General features: G+C 48.6%; 2 protein-coding genes across 4 annotated transcripts in view; one reads left to right on the top strand and one right to left on the bottom strand.

The window, feature by feature from the left end:
• The window catches only part of cdk12 (cyclin dependent kinase 12), a 30,027-nt gene extending 15,729 nt beyond the window's left edge, over positions 1-14,298 (top strand). For both annotated transcript variants that reach the window (XM_088622583.1, XM_088622582.1), the window contains exons 9-15: positions 340-441; positions 1,122-1,199; positions 1,684-1,800; positions 2,633-2,764; positions 3,959-4,188; positions 7,609-8,103; positions 11,634-14,298. In XM_088622583.1, coding sequence (XP_088478709.1) covers positions 340-441; positions 1,122-1,199; positions 1,684-1,800; positions 2,633-2,764; positions 3,959-4,188; positions 7,609-8,103; positions 11,634-12,325 — 1,846 coding nt within the window. In that variant the 3' untranslated portion in view covers positions 12,326-14,298. The remainder of the gene's footprint in view (positions 1-339; positions 442-1,121; positions 1,200-1,683; positions 1,801-2,632; positions 2,765-3,958; positions 4,189-7,608; positions 8,104-11,633) is intronic.
• A 1,695-nt stretch (positions 14,299-15,993) lies between these two features.
• On the bottom strand, positions 15,994-19,929 carry LOC148638671 (M-phase-specific PLK1-interacting protein-like). Of its 2 annotated transcripts, XM_088622590.1 has the most exons (3): positions 19,766-19,929; positions 18,345-18,435; positions 15,994-16,643 (listed from the first exon to the last, which is right to left on the bottom strand). In XM_088622590.1, the coding sequence occupies exons 1-3, from the start codon at positions 19,777-19,779 to the stop codon at positions 16,455-16,457; spliced, it is 294 nt and encodes a 97-aa protein (XP_088478716.1). In that variant the 5' UTR covers positions 19,780-19,929; the 3' UTR covers positions 15,994-16,454. The 2 variants fall into 2 exon arrangements, with proteins under 2 accessions (XP_088478716.1, XP_088478715.1); XM_088622589.1 differs by lacking the exons at positions 18,345-18,435; positions 19,766-19,929 and adding an exon at positions 17,478-17,848.
• Between the last annotated feature and the right edge of the window lie 14 nt (positions 19,930-19,943).

Below are 19,943 nucleotides of genomic sequence, written 5' to 3'. Positions count from 1 at the left end.
AAGGACAAGCAAATGAATCTCACGTTTTTAGTGTCATCATCACTAGGGCGTGATGAATAATAATGCACAGGGTGGGTGTGTAGTGCAGGAACGTTCCAAGCCAGTCCACTGGAACAGGGGGGCTGCAGGCTCCCTCTGGCCTTGAAAGCGATGGACGTGGGGGGGTCTGGTCAGCTGCAGTTGAGTTACATGCAGCTGGCTAGACTGAGACAGGATTGGTTGTAACATCTGTAATTCAAAATGGCCTTGTCTATCTGTGTAATGCAAGGTAGTGCCAGTCTTCCTGTGGGCCTCTCGCTAACAATCTTGGTACTGTACCCCTCCCCTCCCCACCTGCAGTCGGCCGTATACCAACAAGGTGATCACGCTGTGGTACCGCCCCCCCGAGCTGCTGCTGGGCGAGGAACGCTACACTCCAGCCATCGACGTCTGGAGCTGCGGGTGAGTCGCCCTGGCAACCACAGCGCCTCGTCCTGGTGCTTTAAGCCGGTGGCACAGACAGGAGCCTCGCTGCCGGCAGAGGGTTGTGCCACGAAACGGGGTTTGCGTGCATCTCTCCGTATGTATAAACGCTGCATGTGATGTCAGAGGTGTGCACAGCTGAACTCGACTCTGATCTGCTTTCTTTTAATCTGCACTAAGGTCATCCTTTGATTATTCAGCACTACAGAGGAAAAACTGCACCCCTGCTCTTTGCATAGGGTATTAAATGTTTATAGTACCATACAGGTTGTGGAGTCTTTCCAGATGTTGTTTTTTCGAGCTTGAACGGCTCCCCCCAGCCTGCTCCTGAGCTTTTTCAGGGCTGTTGCTGCTCCCCACAGTAACAGTAAACAGACTGCACTGGCTCAGAATGCCCACATGGTGTCACTCTTAACATTTTATCACTGCAGTAAGACTGCGTTGCTCATCTGTTCAAAAGGGCAGTCAGCTGCATGTGACAGTCCGTTGCGTGAAGATTTGGTTTACTTGTGATCTACTGAGTAGTTATAACCTCATTTATTTCTGACAGCGTGGGATGAAAGGTCCCTCATTTTTAGTGCAGTTTTATCCAAAGGGCTGCAGTTAAAAATAGAACATTAATGCATTCCTGTGTTTTTTATCTTTTTCTCTGTGTGTAGTTGTATCCTGGGTGAGCTGTTTACTAAGAAGCCCATATTCCAGGCCAATCAGGAGCTGGCCCAACTGGAGCTCATTAGGTATGGTGCCCTCTGCTGGCTAATGGCTGTAACTGCACTGTACAATACAGTATTAAGTCTGATTTATGGCCAAGTGCTACAGATAGGGCGCACACAGACCTGAATTACTGCTTTCTAAATAAATGCACTTTATTGTGCACTTTTTTTGTGTGTTTGCAGTTAATCTTTTAAGAAGACCCACTTTTCAACTGCGTTGAAGCGTTGAAAAACATACAAGTTACAAGGACTGTATAGAAGACAATACTTCAGTTGACAATAGAGAATATATATGTATAATGGGACACATCATTTTAAATAGGAATAGTACTGTACATTTGTTAACTTAATGAAGATTCTGTGGGTATAGCACGTCTGTAGCAGTGGCTGGGCCTAGTGTGGTGTCCACAGGCTTTTCCCCTGTGTGGTCAGTAGGGGTCACTGTTTGTCTTGGTCTGGCTCCCCTGTGACATGGTGCTGTGTCCGGCCTTGTCTTCTCTCTCCTCAGCCGGCTGTGTGGCAGCCCCTGCCCAGCCGTGTGGCCCGACGTCATCAAGCTCCCCTACTTCAACACCATGAAGCCCAAGAAGCAGTACCGCCGGCGCGTGCGCGAGGAGTTCGCCTTGTACGTGGGCAGGCCTTTTGTCTGTATGTCCGTGTGTGTGTCAGCCGGGAACTAACGGCACAGAGCCATAGGGAACACGCACGGGCTACTTCCACGCTGGAAAGTGTGAGGAAAAGTAGGAAGTGTGTGAATGGGCCCAGCGGGTGAGTGTCCAAACGCAGAGCTTTTCAGGTGTGAAGAAAACCCAAGCTCTTTACCTTTCGCTCTGCTCTTCAGCGTTTGAGCTTTTGCTTGATCACATGCACTCCGAATGCTGATGCAGCTCCTTGGTCACACCTCTCCGGCACAGAACCGCTTCGGCAGGGGTTCAGAATATGTGCAGACATATGTATGACACGTTGGCCTTGTCTGTTTTTCACAGATGAAATGAGCAGTTCATAGTCACACCTGTGCACATGTATGTGTGTATACTTCTGCCATCTCTGTATTTCACAAGAAGGTTTCACTGATTTTCTATCTGGAAGAGAGCTTACAAATCCAGTGCTCTAGTATAGTGACCAGGAGACAGTTCAGAAGTTCACCCTTAATTCAGCTGGTGGCGTCGTTTCTCCCTTCTCCACCTGATCTAAAAATGCAGTGGTGCAGGATGGCTGCATTTCAGAGGTGGACAAAGGGGTTCCTCTGCTATAGGTACACAGCATTGTTGGGGATAGACAACGCTAGATACATGCATTCCTGCTATTTCTCCCTAGAGCAGGCCATGACTCAGCTCTTTCTCCCTAGAACAGGCCATAACTCTGCGCAGACTGTAATTGAATGTGCCAGGGCTGCGTGTTTCTTGGCGCGTCTGGGTAGACGTGAGCCTCACCCTCCCCTTTAATTCCCTTTCCAGTCTCCCCAGTGCGGCTCTGGACCTGCTGGAGCGCATGCTGACCCTTGACCCCGCGCGGCGCTGCACGGCGGAGCAGGCCCTGCAGAGCGAGTTCCTGCATGACGTGGACCCCAGCAAGATGGCCCCGCCCGAGTGAGTACCCGCTGCGCCCCCCTGGGCACCCCAAACATTGCGGCGTGTCTATAAGCTACCTTATGGACTTTCCACCATCCCCAGTTCAATAACAGTGAAAACCAGGTTACAGTTTTCATGGAATCCCTGATTTCACATTCTTACTGTTGCATTTAAGCCTGGTCTCTCACCGCACATTAACGAATCAAGTAGACATTGCAAACTGCACACGATGACAAATGGCTGAGGAAGTCAAAACTTCTAGATGTGCTTTAATGGTTTATTCAGAGCTCACATTATTCAAATTAAAAGTTGTGGGAAGTGCTTGCATACGTAAATGTACTGCTGGGAAAATGTTCACACAGACTTTTTTAGAGATGTATCCAACCACAAATCTGCATTTGTCAGATTTTACAAATGAGAGAAATAGAATAATAATAATTGCTTACACTTATATAGCGCTTTTTCTGGACACTCCACTCAAAGCGCTTTACAGGTAATGGGGATCCCCTCCACCACCACCAGTGTGCAGCCCCACCTGGATGATGCAACAGCAGCCATAGTGCGCCAGAACACTCCCCACACACCAGCTATATGATAGAAGGTTCCTGTTATAACGTGGACTGACTGAATATATTGTATTACTCCACCTTGCCAGAGTAGCATATCTGTAGGAACTCGTGTTGAACGCAGTACGGGCTATGTCCACTCCCAGCTACAAGTCTGTCATCTAGGGAGACTAGCAGAGCTCCACTTTATGCAAAGCAACGAACCGCTGCCACTGACTCACACTGATGCTTTTTTCTTTGCACACTGCTTGTTCTGAGTTTTATTGAAGTTGTATGTTATTTAACTTTGTTGTTGCTGCTGCTGTTCTGTGTTGGTTTCCTCATTGTCTTTGTATTGGAACATACATAAGCAAAAATAAGCATTTCACTACACTTTTGCATATGACAGATGAACTGGACTGGACAAATGTCCAAGTGAACATAATTTTCAGAGAATCCCCCTTCACAAAACCGGTCCGTCACTGCTGTGTTTAATGGTGGCTCAGTGGCACTTCACTGAACAGCGAGCTGGTGTTCATTTGCTGCAGGATAGAAACACACAAACAGTGCTGCTGTCTCTCCGGTTGTGCTTCAGAGGAAGTGCAGGCAGTTCTCCAATCCTGCTGCGCGGCACCTTCCTCCAACACCAGTCTCTGCTTTCCCGTAGTCTTCCTCGCTGGCAGGACTGCCACGAGCTGTGGAGCAAGAAGAGGCGGCGCCAGCGGCAGAGCGGGCTGCCCGACGACATGCCCGCGGCCAAGGTGCCCCGCAAGGACCCCGGCGCCGCCGCCGCCGGCGAGAACAACCGGCCCCCGGCCAGCCCGGCCGGCGCCCCCCCGCCTCCCGCCCCCAGCCGCCCGGCCCCGGCTGGCATCACCGCCGCCGCCGAGCTGGCAGGTCAGAGCCCACGAGAGCCGCCTGCCTTCCTGGGTTTCTGCACCCGCCCTCTTTCTCTCTGTGTCTTTGCCCGATTCTGAAAAACTCCAGTGAGGAGGTGAGGGGTGTCGTTTGGGGGTACAGTGGGTGTTGCCCCCCAGGAAACGTTAGTGCCTTGTGTGTGTGGGTTGTTGCTAACCAGGGGTCTCCATCCCTGGTGCTGCAGGACTCCAGTCCAGCAGAATTTCTGGGTAACCGTTAGGCCCTCAGTTTCAAGGGTTGGAACGGCTTAATTGTGAGGTAAGTAGAGCATATCTAATGCAGACATCCGAATGCCCCTCAGCCCTCGGGGGCGAATTGGTAGTCTTTGGTCCAGTATGGTGACCGGGGACACTGTCCTGTGGGAGGTGCTGGTTTTCGGTGATCACATCAAGTGGATGTCCTGACGACATGCTCATGAAAGGTGCTGTGGTACTGCTCTTTAGCGCAGTGGGGTGAACCCGGGTGTCCTGGTTGAGTTATCCTCTGGGCTGCCCCCCTACAGCATGTCAGCTTTAACCAAGTCCTGTAGGGTTTGTGAGACAGCACAAAGGTTGTATGTTCAACTCCTGTCTGGGGCTCTGCTGTTGTACCCTTAAGCATGGACCTCACTTAGATTGTTCTGGTACAGTGACCAGCTTTATTTGGATCAAATTATCTGCCTAGATACTCCTCTTCCTATGTTTCTTCTGAGCCTTTTAGGATACAGCTGCAGCTATGCTCTTAATTTTGCTGTTAGTTTGCTTTGGGGTCTATTACTACTTGTGTAATTTTCCTGTATGGCTGTGTGTTGAATGTTGTTGTTAACATCTTAACCCGATTAAAACTTCCGTGTTATGAGGGAGGACGGAGCTATGTGTGTGCTAACTGACTTTATCATTACCCTGTAATATCACGTTAAATGAACAGCAAGGGCAGTACAGATCATCCCCACCATGGTTGTCGCCTTAAGATGAAATGATCAAAGCTAGTCTTAACTCGAAGAATCTTGGGGGACCTGCTTCTGACAGGCGTCTCACCAGGATGGTCTTTACACAGAGGCTTGTGGGAGGCGGGGGTATACTGCACAGCCACTTCCTTTACAGAATTGTTCCCTCATTTCTAATGTCTTGTGCTTCCTAAGTAGAGGGATCATTGTGTAACTATATGGTATTTTGCAGTACAGATTTTCTGCTGCCTGTGTATGCTTTGTCCTAGTGAGGTTTTCATCGTTTGCGCATGCAAGACAATCGGTTATCTCCGGTCTGCCAGCGTGCTGTGCAGCCACTGTTCCCAGTGGGATTAACCTCTTCGGGCATCATGAGGATGCTTTTTCTGCTGTGTGAGCTTGGACCCGAGTCCATTCTGCTGACCAACACTCGCCACCTGATTTCAGCTGAAGAAAAATTAAGATCTTTGAAGTCTCAGTTCTTTCTTTCTCTTTGCTAGTACAAATGACCTTTACGTTAAAAATTAAATGTAACACTTATTACACAACCACTCCTACTGAAATCCTCAAAGATGACCAGGGCCTGTATGTTCATACTCCGAAGTCACCCTGAACCCCTATAGTTACACAGTACGTCTTCATTTGTGCATATAACCACTACTTGCACTTGCCCAGAAACCAGTGCTTTATTGTGAAGTCATCGATTGAGTGGTTTGAGTGTGAGAAAAGGGAATTTGTCTTTTTTAAGTCTGCATAGAAGTGCAAAGAGAATCTGATGACTAAACACCACCAGACTTCCTTACATCTTTCAAGAATTACAGCCTTTTTGCTAGGTTCTTTGTTCTGAGCTTACTGCTGTACTCATGAAAGGTATTGCAGAACAATAGTCAAAACATACCTGCAGATGGTAAAATGAGTACTGTGAAGCTAGCCAGTGTAGGTTTAGCAATACCCTGTCCTTAAAGAAGAATTTGAACCTTATTTGTTTATATCTTAGAAAAGTGACTTCTGCTTTTTTTGTACTAAAACAAGTTTGCATTGGTTTTTTTCAAGCCGTGGAGAAGAATGTGAAGCAGTAATTTTATTGCTTTAGTTTAATTTGGCCATGTTAAGTAGATCACTTGCGAAAGCTGCAACATAAGTACACATTTTCTTCTGTGATTTGGAATGTTTTTCTACCTGTGTAGCAGTCTAATTCTAAGGAAATAAGGATCTTGTTTTTTGGGTTTTGCAAACCTAAGAACATATACAGACAGCTAATTGTGTAGCTTCTTCAGACATGAATAATACGAACTGTCCTCAACTTCTCTGAGAGCCTGGTTCGGTTCCTGGGGCCAGATTTCAGTCCTGAGCCTGTACTGTTTTATACTTTGTTAGTGGATTCCTGTCTTATTTCAGACACTGCTTAGCTCAGTTTAAGGCATTTTGTAATATAACGAATGCTCTTGCTTATACAGATTATACAGACCGTTTAAATTATGGTGGTATTGTATAAAAGAGAATTTGTGCAAGATGAATGCTGTGTAACCTGGGGAGTCCTTATATTTAAACAAACCAGTGAAAGGTATCTTGATAAAGTGATTTAAGGGTATAGATGGAATATACAGTATGGTCTCCCTATATGAGTCATTCCCACCTGTTTTTTATTTAATAAGCTGATTTTTGCTCTCCTGTGCTGGGCTCATGTAAAGCATTGCCAAGTTTTAAAATTACTCATCTTCTTTTATTTTTTATTGTACTGGATCTATTTTCATAATGAAGGCTTGTGTGTGTTAAGTCCATGTGTTTACAGGAATAGCACGGGATGTTTGTGTTTGATCATTGTAGCCATGTAGCTACTGTACAGTAGCATAAAGGAGCAGGAGAGTTATTGTTCTATTAGTTGTTTATGTCTCGACTAAGGAATTTAATCACTTTACTCAAATAATTAACCAGCAGTGTTAGTGTTTTCATACTTAGGTGCTGTACTGTGAAGTCTGAGTGTTTGAGGGAACATTTCTGAGCTCTGGAACCAATCATAGATTATAACACAGGAAGTAATGGGAATTTTACTTTTGTTACACAAGCTGTTTTTGAAGAAAGTATTAAGCTTGTATGACAAGGGATTACTGTTCTGTATGCTGTAGTGGGAAAGAGGAACTAAAGCTCAGCTAAACACACTGCAAACCGATACTGGTTTAGAATGAAATATCTTACATTAAATATAATGACATGCATAAAAAATGGAATAACTCCACCAATTTTTACTGTGTACCAGTGATTTGAAATCTAGAATTGATTTTTTTCTCTTAGATCAAATTTGAGACTAGTCACTAGCAGCTGCAAAAAAAATTAAACCTGTGTAATCTCCAGTAAGGGGTTATGAAGGTAAGACCATTTACTAGACGATAGTTCTCCGTTCGTGCACAGGTTCTGAGGTGCACTGCAGGCATGCCTGGTGTGGGTATTGACCCCTCGTGTGCTGTCATGTGTAGGTCTGGGTGAGGCCACGGAGCAGCTCAACCAAAACGAGATGGCCGTGCTGCTCAACCTGCTGCAGAGACAGACAGACTTCAGCCTTCCCCAGATGGCACAGCTGCTCAACGTTCCTTCCAATCCTGAAACACAGCAGCAGCTGGAGACCCTCACCCAATCCCTGTCGGCGCTGACTGAGGCCTCCAATCAGCAGCGCGAGCACCACAAACAGCTGCAGAAGCAGCGGGACGAGGAGGAGGAAGAGGAGGAGGAGGAGGCGGCGCCGGAGCAGGTGGAGGAGCCTGCCGCCAGCGCCGAGCCAGTGGCGAAGCACGGAGAGCCCCCAGAGCCGGCCCCGTTGGCTGATCTGCCTGTCAGTCAAGAGGACCTGCCCAATCTGCTGGCTCTGCTGCTGGGGCAGCTCATCAAACCCCAGGAAGGGGCGGAGCAAGGGGACGAGAGCAACGGTGTCCAATCAGAGGAGCCGGTTAGACACAACGCCAACGACTGCAAGGGCAAGTCTCAGTTTAGTCTCTAGGGGGCGTAGTTCACTGGGTTTCAAGTGTTCTGTATACTGTAGTGGGAAAGAGGAACTAAACCTCAGCTAAACACTGCAAACCGATACTGGTTTCAATGAAATATCATACATTAAATATAATGAAATGTATTTTTATATATATAATTTTTTTGGCTAGATCCTTTGCTGGCCCAAACTTTTTTTAAAGTGGTGTGTTTTTTAATTTTTTCAGCTTCGGGCTAGTTTATCAGAATGTTGCAAGCTCCACTTTACCAACTCTGACGTTTTCATCCCAAAAAGCTCACATTCTGCACACAGCGGCTGTGAAATGAAGTGACCGACGTTTGTCTAAAATGCTTTACGCGTGCGGCTTTCTCACATACGTGAGCCAGTGGGATCAATCCGCCGTTTCAGACACTGTGAGGCTCTGTATTATACTTTTCCTTCCTTCAGTAATGTAAATATAGATAAACTTTATCGGAAAAGAATGCTAGTGTAACACTTAACAGCCCCAGTTCCGTATTCTATGTGAGCAGGACACTGTTGGTAACTCCTCACCATCTGCCATTGCTGAAAGCTCAGTTTTGTAATGTCAGCTTTTTGTGAAGAAAATATAAATTATAATTCAAAATAAATGTTTGAAACCTTAGATTTCCCATGCATGTCTTTTTTTTATTATTCATCTCTACACACTGCTGTATCACATCCTCCTGAAATATCTTAAACGATTAAGAAAAAAAAAAAGGTAAGAGCTTCCCTTCAGTTTTTGCCTCTGTGAGATTTGGGGTTTTTTTTTTTTGAGAGCTTCCGTTTCTGTCCAATTTCGGTGGGATTAACGGAAATCCGCAAGCTGATAGACGCTGGCTGACAAACGTGGAGAGAAGTGTCACATGTTTGAGCAGATGCTTAAAGGACATGGAATTTTTCATAGAGATCTGCCCTCAGTTTTCCTGTATTCATTGTATTTTGCTGTTCAGCAATCTTGATTTTGTCTCCTGCCTTTTTATGCTTCGAATTTTATTTCATGTTAAATACTTTTCTATTTTAAACAGAGATGAAAGCTGAGTTGAGCTAACGAGCAGATCTCCTGACGCACTGTGCCACTTGATCGTTATCAGTAGTCGCTGCTGCATTGCTTGCATTTTTGTGTGTGAAAGTTTTAGGCCGGCAGAGTTTAATCTGGACCAAGTGCTTCGCTGCCGGTGACCCTGTATACAACAAGAGAAGTCTGAAATTTAAACTGCTGCCAAGCGTTATTAACTGGTGTCATTTTTTCAGTTTCATTATTTTTTTGTCATGTATTGACAGCGTGGTTCTGTAATCCATAGCTCCACGTATTATGGTCCTGAGACCGTTTTAGGTTTTAGCAAAATGAAGATGTGTTTATGTGGTATGTAGTAACCTTAAATGTATTCTAAAGCCTTTCCTCAAAAGCTTACCTCCTTCCCTGTCCAAACCCCCAACCAACCCTAAGGCAATATGACGGTTGCATTAATCATAAGTCATTATATGAGGATATAAAGTGCAGTAAATCGAACATGTTGCAATTTGCACAATTCAGTGATGATTCTAAAGTAGAATAGGTTAATGTATTTCTGGTGGTGCTGGGCACAAGTGATAGTATCCTGATTTTTCTGCTGTTGCTTTGCATCCAGAAGCAGGGATTGTGTGATGTCTCGCAGTGAGTCCCTCGTCAAAGGGTGGTGCAAGCAACAAGATCTTGGCTCTGGAGCGTTTCCTTGTGATTCTTCCGGGCTGACACCACCCCTAGCAGGCAGTGTTGATCCCAGAAGGCCTATCCAGCGCGGGAGCTCTCAGGATAGTGCATCTGTAACACTGCCCAGCACCGAACCTGACCTCCACAGGGTGCCCCCTCTAACCCAGAGATAACTGCAGCAGGGCTGTGTCGATCACAAGAGAGCCAAATCTTGAGACTCCAGGCCTCAAGCAGGACATCCATCATCTTCTAGTCCTAAGAGCTGCCATTAGGTAGTTTGGAAGCTGTATTTTCTCCTGCATGGTGATGGGCAGGGACACTTCATCAGTCTCTGGAGCAAGTGGTTGAATGTGAAGGATAGTTCAGAGTGCTGGTGTATGTCAGGGTGTTGACCAGTCTAATGCAGCTCCTAAGAGAAGCCTCAGCCAGCTGTGAGAGAGCCTCTCTTTCAAGACAGGTCTAAAGGGTCTCTAGAAATGTCTTTTCTGTGGGCTGGGTGGGGTGCATGGCCTTCTCTGGTGTTCTGACTCTCCGATGTCTCTGTCGTTAGATTTGGGCGGCTTGTATTTTGTGCGCTGGCGGATTCTTTGCCAGTGTTGCATTCGGATCGTGGGGATTCGGCAGTGGGGGAGCTCGGTGGCTCCCAGCTGCTCTGACAGCAGCCTCCCACTCTGACCAAACCTCATGTCCTCAGCAGTGTTCCCTCTAATTTTAATGGCCTGTGTGCACAAAACTTTGTGTGCATTTTTTCCCCAGTGACAAAACCTTGTGCGCACTAAATTGAGTGTATGTAAAATTGTAAACCTGAAATTATTTTATGTTAATATAGTCATTCTCATAGTAGCATAGAGATCCAAAAGACTGGGACAGCGATTCCACGAGCCCAGTCATAGAGACGGCGTGCCGAGCGAGCAGGAGCAGTGAGGTTCGAGACCACGAGAGCAGAGATATCGAATATCGAGTAGCAATAATAATGCACACAGCCGAGCTGGGCCTCTCGCAGACAGTCTCGTGTTTGTTTTATTATTATATTTTTTAATTTAATTTTGTGTGCGCAGTTCAATTTCCTGCGTGCGCACACGCGCACAGCTTAGCGGGAACATTGGTCCTCAGACCCCTCTTGGAGGCGGAAGCAGGGGTTTCCCTGTGATTAGTATATTTTTTCAAACCGTGATCGGTCTTTCCGGTTTGGAGAGCGGGTGTAGACGGGCTGGGGTGATCTGTGAAAGCATGCCTCCTGAGTTTACACATGCATGGTTTCGGTCTGGTGGATGGGGCTTAGGACATTAAAATACGTGATCACTGAGAAGGCTTGTTCTTCCAGTTGCAGATCAATTATGTGCAGGTCCCACCATTTCCATCAATATAATCCCTACCACCCTCTGTTGTCTCTGAGCATGCATGTCAATGTCGGAGGTTATTTCAGTCACTAGAGTAACCTGTTCTTCAGGGAAGAGAAGCCAAAGCTATCAGACTAAGGCCAATCACAGTAAATGTAGACAGGAAGCAGATAGAATCTGATGGCAGAAGCTGGAAGTTGATTTATTTTTGTGTAATTTTTGTTTTCCTTGTGCTGAGAAGGAAACGGAGCATATGGTCCATATTGTTTATGGTGCACAGCAACAACAGATAATTAAAGATGTATATTCCATTTTTACTATTCCTAATTTTACATAGATGGTCAATGCATTACCAGCTGACTAAATGTGAAGTTAATACTTATTGGGGACTGCCTCACGTCCGTTGTCTTTAAATAGGCAGGTGCGTGATGTGCATCTGTCCTAATTCCCTGTTCTGCTTTGATTTTTTAGCTGGTGCACCTGGCCGGCGAAAGGCTGCGATTACGAGCCAAGGATCACTCCCCCAGGAGAAAAGGCCACCTTCCCCCCCTGGCCCTCCTCCTGGACTTCCGGCAGCCCCCAGCCAGAATGAAGGTGACCCAGAGTTCCCTGCGCCCCAGGACATCAACCCAGCTGTAGCGGCTGCTCTCCTGCAGCTCATCTCTCAGCAGGAGGTGGAGTCTGGTCCAAGACAGCCAGACTCGGGACATGAGAAGGCGGGGCCAAAAGTGGACCTAAGAGAGGAGGAGCCACTCTGGAGGGCGGATGTACAGCACAACAGGAAAGCAGAGCCGTCTCAGAGGGGGGTGGAGCCTCCGCACGGTGCAGTGTGGTCCTCCGGCCAGCAGAAGGCAGCAGCGGCAGTGGGGCTGGCTTCCCGGACTCAGTCGGCAGATTCTCCCCAGTCCCCTGCCAGCCGTCCGCGGGCGGGGTCCCTGTCCCTCCCACCCAGCGCTGCCTCCACAGAGTTCCCCGGGGACCAGGACTTGCGGTTTGCGCGCGGCGCTCCTGCTGAGCCAGGAGCCCCTGGGTTCCAGGGCACTTCAGGCTGGAGCCACGGCAACAAGGGTTACCGCGGGAACGTGCGGCCGCCTCAGGCTCAGGCCCAGGCCCAGCCACCTGGCAGCAGCAGCAGCAGCAAGGGAAAGGGAGTCCCTTACTGACCCTACCTAGACCACTCACTATGGGAACAGGGCCCTGCGTCTGGGGGCCTCGCTTGAGTAGAGAGCAGAGGGATTCGGTGATCCCAGGTTAGTATGGGCCAGCCTTGCTGACCTCTAGCAGTGAGGGCCACAACATGCACCGCTTGGAGTCTCAGAACACCCCCTCCTGCTGTGAGCACAGCCCTTGGGCGCTCAGACTCCCTAGGAGTAGGAGATACGGTAGTGAGTTTTCTTGAAAGTCATTTTACAGAGCTGGAATGAAGGGGGGGTGTGCGGGGGTTGTTAACGCAAGCATGCGGCTGCCTCTGTCTCTGACCTCCTTGGTGAGTGGCCTCAGCTCACCCAGCCTGACCCCATACGAGCCCGCTTGCGTCCATGAAGAGCCCTCCTGTCAGGCGACACCTGCCCGCTACAGAAGCACTGTGCCGCCCCCCCCCCCCAGCCCCGAGTGGCTGGTCCGTCTCCAGCGCCCGCAGCCTGCTTGTCCATCTGCACCTCGCTGGGGCGCGCCTGGCCTCTCCCCACGAGTTGGGCTTTGAAGGGCACGGGAATGGTCTGTGGGGCTGTGTCGAGGGCGCCGCAGGAAAGGGCAAATTTAGTTTGCAGGTTTCGTTTCACGAGAGCAAATCAAGTTGAAGACGTTGTCGAGTTTGGGGTGCTGAATGTTTCTTGAGTTTCATGCTGTATCACACGTCTTTTTTTCTGTTTTCCTCCTGGGAGGCACTGGCCTACGATGGAAGGGGGGATCTTTATGTTGGTCTTGGTTTCTCAGCCTGAATGGACCCACATGGATTGAACAAGGCACGAATGAGGACTGGGTTTTAGGGGGCTGCTGCGGGCCACAGGACAAGGGGGGGGTGTTTGTCTTTGACACCTATGACCCAGACTTGACCGCAGAACCCAAGTGCTGTTTTGGCCTCATGACTCTAGAGTGACATTTCTTGCAAAATGAGGAGAGTTTATTGAGATTTGTTTTTTTACATTTTCTTATTTTTTAGTAGAAGTTTTTTTTTCGTTTCTTTTTGACCACTACAGCGCAGGGGGGGGAATTGATTAGGAAGGTGCTGTTTAGTTAAAAAAAACTGAGGGCTGACAATGTTGCTGCTGTTTATTGTAATAATACAGTTCCCTGGTTTTTCCTGCACAGGACTGCAGGCCTGCTGGGCACCTCATTCCTGTGGCACTGACTTCCTGTACTTCCTGTCTTTCCGTGCCCAGGGCCACCTGTACCTGTCTAGACCTGCCCCTCAGTGTGAAGTTTGCGCCTTGCCCTTTCAAACCCAGCAGTTCTCCTCCCATTAAGTACAGTTCATCCGTGACCGACCGACGCTTCTTCTGTAAGCATGATCCCCACGTTCACATTCTCACGCTGCCTGTGGGTCGGCTTCCTGTGTGGGAAATCTCGGGTGACTCGTGCCCTGGGCCCATGGCCTCCCTCTCCCTGCTGTCGACACAAGGTTGTCTTTTCCCTGGGCCTGGGCAGTGTGAAGGAGGGCTGTGTTAACTGTAAGGCTTTCTGTGTGACGGACCCACAGACAGACGGACGAGGCGTAGTTGCGCAGGAAGACGCGGGCACTGCGAACGGCTTTAGAGCGGGCCGCCGGTATCCAGGCACTGCAGAACCACACGAGCTGCACGAGCGACCTGCAGTGCGACGCACGGGCTGCGCGGCTCGGCGCATTGCCATCCCCCCCCCAGGTCGTGCTGACCCCCCAGCCCCAGCCCCTGCTCGCTGGCTCCCCGCCGCCCCCCACAGGCCGGCGCCGCTTCAGTTGGGTTGCATTATTTTGTAATTAAAAGTAAAAAAAAATAAATAAAAATCGTTCTGATCCTTTGAGCTTTGGTGAGCAGGGGGGAGAAAAACTTTAAAAAACAAAACGAAAATTGGGTTGTACCTCTGTACAGATATTTTGTAATATATAAAATGTTTTCTTTTTTCAGTTTATTAAAGGAAATCTGAAGGCTAGACTCAATGATGTGTCAGGAGTTGTCCTTTTGCACACGACAGGCAGTGCCGCTGAGGCCAGCATGGTCAGTCCCTGTCTTTTCACCGCCTCCCCAGTTACCATTTCTGGGCATAGATGAGTGCATTTCAAACCACAATGAGAGGAAGACAAAATCTCCAGTTCACATCACAAAACACAATTTCCAGGTATGCACAGAGCCATATCTCCGCCACTGTCTGCGATTCAGAACGAGGCAAAAGAACCTCCTGTTACGCGATGCAGCCCCATGACATCATAAACTAGCAGGCTTGTGAATACATCTCTTTAATCCAACAGAAATATACAAATATTGCCCTCAAATCTGAGACGGTTCTGCAGAAAAATACTATGTTGTTTTAATTTCATGTGCATGGGAGCAAAGCGCAGAGATGCTCTGTGTATTTTTCTCAGAAGTGATTAAAAAATTGCAAGAATTAAAAATGATTTATCATGCTTCCCCATGCTTAAAAAAGAGTGGCAGTATTCCAAAATCGAGCACTTCTTCCTACTTCCCTGTTTGCCAACGATCACTTCTTTTAATACAATTGGTCACTTAGGTTCTTGCACGAGTTCCTGTATAACGGTAAAGGGTTATAGTAACCATTCAGTTCTGTATGTCCACCTTATCAAATACCGCGGCTTCAGAAAAAAAAAAAAAAAAGTATGTGCAAAGTGCACAGAGACCTCCTTGACAGTGGTGAAATGTCTGCTGTACGACCTGTACTCATTCGTACATCTCATCAGTCATTACAGTGACGAGCGAGTAGGAAGGGACACTTCACGTCACAATTCACGGGAACTCAAAATGCACGTTTGTGAGATAGGTGGTGCCTTACAGTACCTCCACAGAGTTCACGATTTTGTGCATAATTTGGGATTTGTAAGATTTTGCAATGCCCCCCCCCAAAAAATTTCTGTCGAGATTCAGTAGTCTGAGAAACTGGGGCTGCAGTTCCCCTTTTAGCGATGCAGTGCGGTGGGTTATTCTACACCTCTTTAAATCGTCCGCAGCTGAAGACCTTCGTAAAGGCCAGATTTGTCCTGTTTGGCCAGTGAGCGATCCGCTCAATCAGCTCATTAGGAGCCGAGGGAGAACGATGATCTACAGACACTGCAGCCAGGCCGGACTGGCGCGATCCACTGAAAACCAGGGTGTGATGAGGGCACATGAGGGCAGTGGGTCTTGTAGTGCCATGCTATGGACAGTGGTATGGTGAGCCCTGCAGTGCTCAGTAGAAGTATTCAAATAAGCTGTGCTGAAAAGAAACAACGTTTAGGCCGTGGAGCCTTCTTCGGGTGTGTGATGCAACCGAAACATTGTTTCTTCTCTTTTCAGCAGGTAATAAACCTTTACTTGTTCCTTTGCAGCCTACACACGCTGATGCAGCTCCCTACTCGCATTAAGCTCCGCAACTTTCTCCTTGTTTGTAACCTTCATCCTCTGGCTAATCGTGATGGACGTTCTCCTCCGTGCCCCTGCCCCTGCTCTTCCTGAGCAGTGGAGCCTGCAGGTTGCAGCGGCGGTCTTGGATGTGAATAGGCAGAGCTGTAACAGACAGTGCTGCAGACCCCCGCGCTTCGCTCACAGACGAAAGCCGATGGGAGATAAAGCAGAAGCTCAGGCCTGAGAGCGTTAAGTGTGCTTCATAAAGCCCACTTCATAAAACTGAATGCGACTCGGGATGGGGAAGGCACAACTTTCTTTTAATGATTGACTTTTGGATGCAGATCACATTGCACAAAGCAAATCTGTATGGCCCATGGTGTTAAAGACTTACCTTTCAATTGCATAAAGCATTGATTGTTTTTAAAATTACACATAGTGTATTGATTCTATAAATAAATAAAATCCCCTGTTGACTGTCTATACCCTCTTCCGGGTCCTACGTCTTCAGTCCCAGGTTGTGTATTAAGTGTGTGCAGTGCTGTGCTGTACGCCGATAGTGGTTCCATATCGTTGCCGAGGTGATGACCTTTGGCCTTGCTCGTTGTCATGGCAGAACCCTATTGTGTATAGCAGCGTGGGGGCACCGCACAGTGCACTGAAATCCGGGTGTCCTCTGTACCCCTGCTCGGGCAAAGTGGGCCTTGAAGGCAGTTTTCCGGTCTCGGCTTTTTGTTTGGGTGTGTGGGGATTCCCAAAGCTAAGGCCGGCAGTGGGAGAGGGGTCTCCCCGAGCTGTGGTCCGTTCCCGGGGCGCGGGCCACAGGCTGCAGGCCGGCCCAGGGGTCCTCGCACATTGAGGGCTTGTAGAAGCGGCTGATCGCGGGCTCCGGGCGTGTCTTCCGGGGCTCTCCTCTGGACAGGGGCGTGCCAGGCGGCCCGGGGTAGCCCTGAGGAAAGGAGGCAGGAGAGAGGGTGAGGGCTCCGGCTCTGCTCCCGCCGAAGGCGTCGCGGGCGGGAATGCGGTGGTCTCGAGCCCACGGCGGACACCGCGCAGGCAGTTGTCGGGCGTCGTCTCGCGCTGAGACGCGGCCGTGGATTGGAGCAGGGGTATCCGGTCCTGGAGCGCCGCTGTGGCCTGGGACCTGGGAGAAGCTGGGCTTCAAACCCTGTAGGGCACCCAGGACTACGATGAGGGGTTCTGTTTGGGGTCTCACTCTTGCACAGGACAGACTGACTCCACACCTGGTTTCACCCACTAATGTCATCACAATGCCCGGAGTAAACTAAACGGGTTTCGCGAAACACCCCGACAGTGCGAACTTAACCCATGAGAACAGAAAACTTAGACCAGGAGTCTCAGACTCACTTCCTGGGGGACCTAGTGTCTTCTGTTTTTTGTTCCACCCTTGTTGCCAGTGACACTAGTCAATTAGCTGGGATAATCACTTAATTAGCTGTATAATGGTAATATTTCTAAGCAGGCACCAAGATGATTTATAGTTAACTAGTTTTACTAAACGTCTTGAATAATCATTTGCGAATGACCTCAAGAAAAATCCTAAATATGTCTAATTTAGAAAATAATTAGGTTAATTGACTAATTGACAACGCAGGTTGGAACAGAAACCAGAAGAGACTAGGCCCTCCAGGAACTGAGTGCGAGTTCCCTGCTTTAGGCAGAGGAAATGAGGTCGTAACTTGGCTTTTGAAGATCGACTCCATCACACATTCACATCAGTCTCAGAAATACATACAGTATACTTGCGATTCAGTTTGCTTACGTGTGATCCTGTTTGGCTATGTGTGTTTTGGTGCGCCTGCCTGGTTCCGTGCGCTCTCCCGCTCTGAAACGGAGGTAACGGGGATCCCCTGCAGAAGTTGGGCCTGCTATAGCACATGGGCCCGGGAGCCCACAGGTCTGGGGCCCGGCTGGACGGACTGGGCTGCCAGACCGGCGGGGACAGCGGCCACGGGCGGCCGCCGGCGCGCTGGCTGCGCCACTCGGACCCGGGGTCGGGGCAGGGGAGCGAAAAACAGCCCCGGCGCGCCCCGCTGTAGGAAAACGTGGCAGCCGCTGAGGGGAACTGCATTTTCATCGTCCGGCTCGCTTACAATCTGCGTGGATAATTAAATTGTCGAGCCGTCAGTCAAATTAAGCCTAAAACAAAGCTGGAAATAGTATTTCATACCCCCAACATGAACGACCCTTCTTTCTAGACCGCTCAGTGGCCGCTCTGAGGTGGGACTCTCTTGTCCGTTTAATAGAAAAAAAACAACAGAAAATCGATACAGCCGTGGGTGGAAAAGGCAGCATTCCAAAACTTTCTATCAGTAAAACACCCCCATCACGCCGGAGAAAAGTCTTCGACAGGCAAACTCATGAGAAGGTACAACAATTCCCAACGAAAACCAGCAGCCGACTCGCAGGTCTCGGTAAATTCTAGTAGGATAATAATATATGAGCCTTTCGCTCCAGAGCCCCTGTTCGATTCTTTCAGACCGCAACGCTACCTGTCCGAGGCAGAAAACGGGCTCTTCACGGACTCCCTTCAAACCCGTGGATTTGCCATTCGGAACTTGGAGACCGGGAGGGTAGCAGAGCTTGCATTTTGCAAGGGAGACTAGAAAAGAGGGAATCGCGTCCTTACCTGCCTGGCTCTCTGTCTCCGGCTGGAACTGGCTCTGGCGACTCCCACCACGCAGAGAGGACCGAGGGCTCTGGACCCGCGGCTCGGCAGTCTGGAGAGAAAGGAGTTTCAGTGACGCGGAGCCCCGTTAATGAAGACGCCTCTCCCCTTTCAAACACAAATTCACCTGCGTCTCTGTGGCGCCGGACTGGAATTCGGAAAGCTGTGAAAGAGTATCAGCTCTGATGGCTTTTGACGAGTTTCACAATGCAACAATGCCCCTCATCAGGAGAACTACCCCCCACCCACACACACACCTTTAATCCTCTCACATTTTTGTGAAGTTATTTTAATCTCATCTACACGAATTGTCTGATCGAATCATCTCCGCAATTTCTTCTCAAGCACGTAAATTGTAATTCAAGTGGACAAACATCATAGATCATTTCCAGATAGTCTCTCTCCTTCTAATTTTGCATCTCAGGGCCCCTTCAAATTAGCCTGGGTTCCCCTCTGCAATGTTTTAATGTGTTGATCAGAATCTGCTTGTTCCTGACCATTTCGCTCCCAAGACGCAGCTTCTCACTCGCATGTTTTATCGCCTCAGACGCTCAAAAGGCGAGATACTCGCACACTGAAACGCAACACGAACCGAAGAGCAACACCAGAACATAAAAAGCTGGAAAGGAGAGGAGGACACTCAGCCTAGCGAACTCGGTAGTAGCTGTGGATCCACAGTTTTCTTTCGTTTCTTGAAAGACGCCGGGTATCGGCTTGTTGCATGCCCCTGCTACCCTCTGTGTATAGACGTGGCTCCCTTCCTCAATTTTAAATGCATTAAACCTTAGTTTCCACCTGTGTCCCTGGGTTCGTGTCACCACTTAATGCCGCATGAACCCGTTACTGATCATTACACGTAGATGATTTATTTCCTGCTGCGGTTTCCTGATTTAGCTAGCTAGTGGCAAGATTCGCTACAGTGAGTGGGGTTGCAGGAAAGGGTTTGAGACTGCACAGCGGTGCCCAGCGCCGGGAACACTTTTGTAACGCAGTTCCATTGAAATGGCGATCGACCCCTGGAACCCGCGAACGGATCGGAAGACTTAACCCAGAGGGACTTCAGGAACGAGCACGTGAACAGTACCCCAACACCCCAAACTCCAAACTCGACTTCTGATCCTTGGGCAGGCGGAAATCAAAACACCTTTCTTCTCCCCGTTTTTACTGTATCGTATCGCTCACGAACGCGCGGAAAGTCGATGAATATTAAAGCGAATATTAAATAAGCGAACACCGACAACGGAATCGCGGGATCAAATTTAAATTAGCAGGCGCAGGAGGCTCTGCCAGCCACCTACTGTTAATTGCTGTTCAAATCTCCAGAACAGATTGTAAAATGTCATCCCTGCTTTCTTCGATATTATCATATCATATTAACTTACGGAAGGCACCGCATTCTGGTCGCAATCTGGACTGCAGTAGAAAGTTCGGCTTTAATTAGAATACCCCCCTGCCTTCAACCCAGATACTTAACAATTTATTATAAATTTCTCAGTTTTGGGGACATCTTCCTTCTTCAGAAGTGAACCACAGTGGATTGGCGTGCCGTGACACAAGACA

This window comes from Lepisosteus platostomus, chromosome 28 (assembly GCF_059453375.1).
Source record: "Lepisosteus platostomus isolate fLepPlt1 chromosome 28, fLepPlt1.hap1, whole genome shotgun sequence".
NCBI lineage: Eukaryota > Metazoa > Chordata > Actinopteri > Semionotiformes > Lepisosteidae > Lepisosteus > Lepisosteus platostomus.
This window is presented reverse-complemented; position numbering and strand designations above follow the sequence as displayed.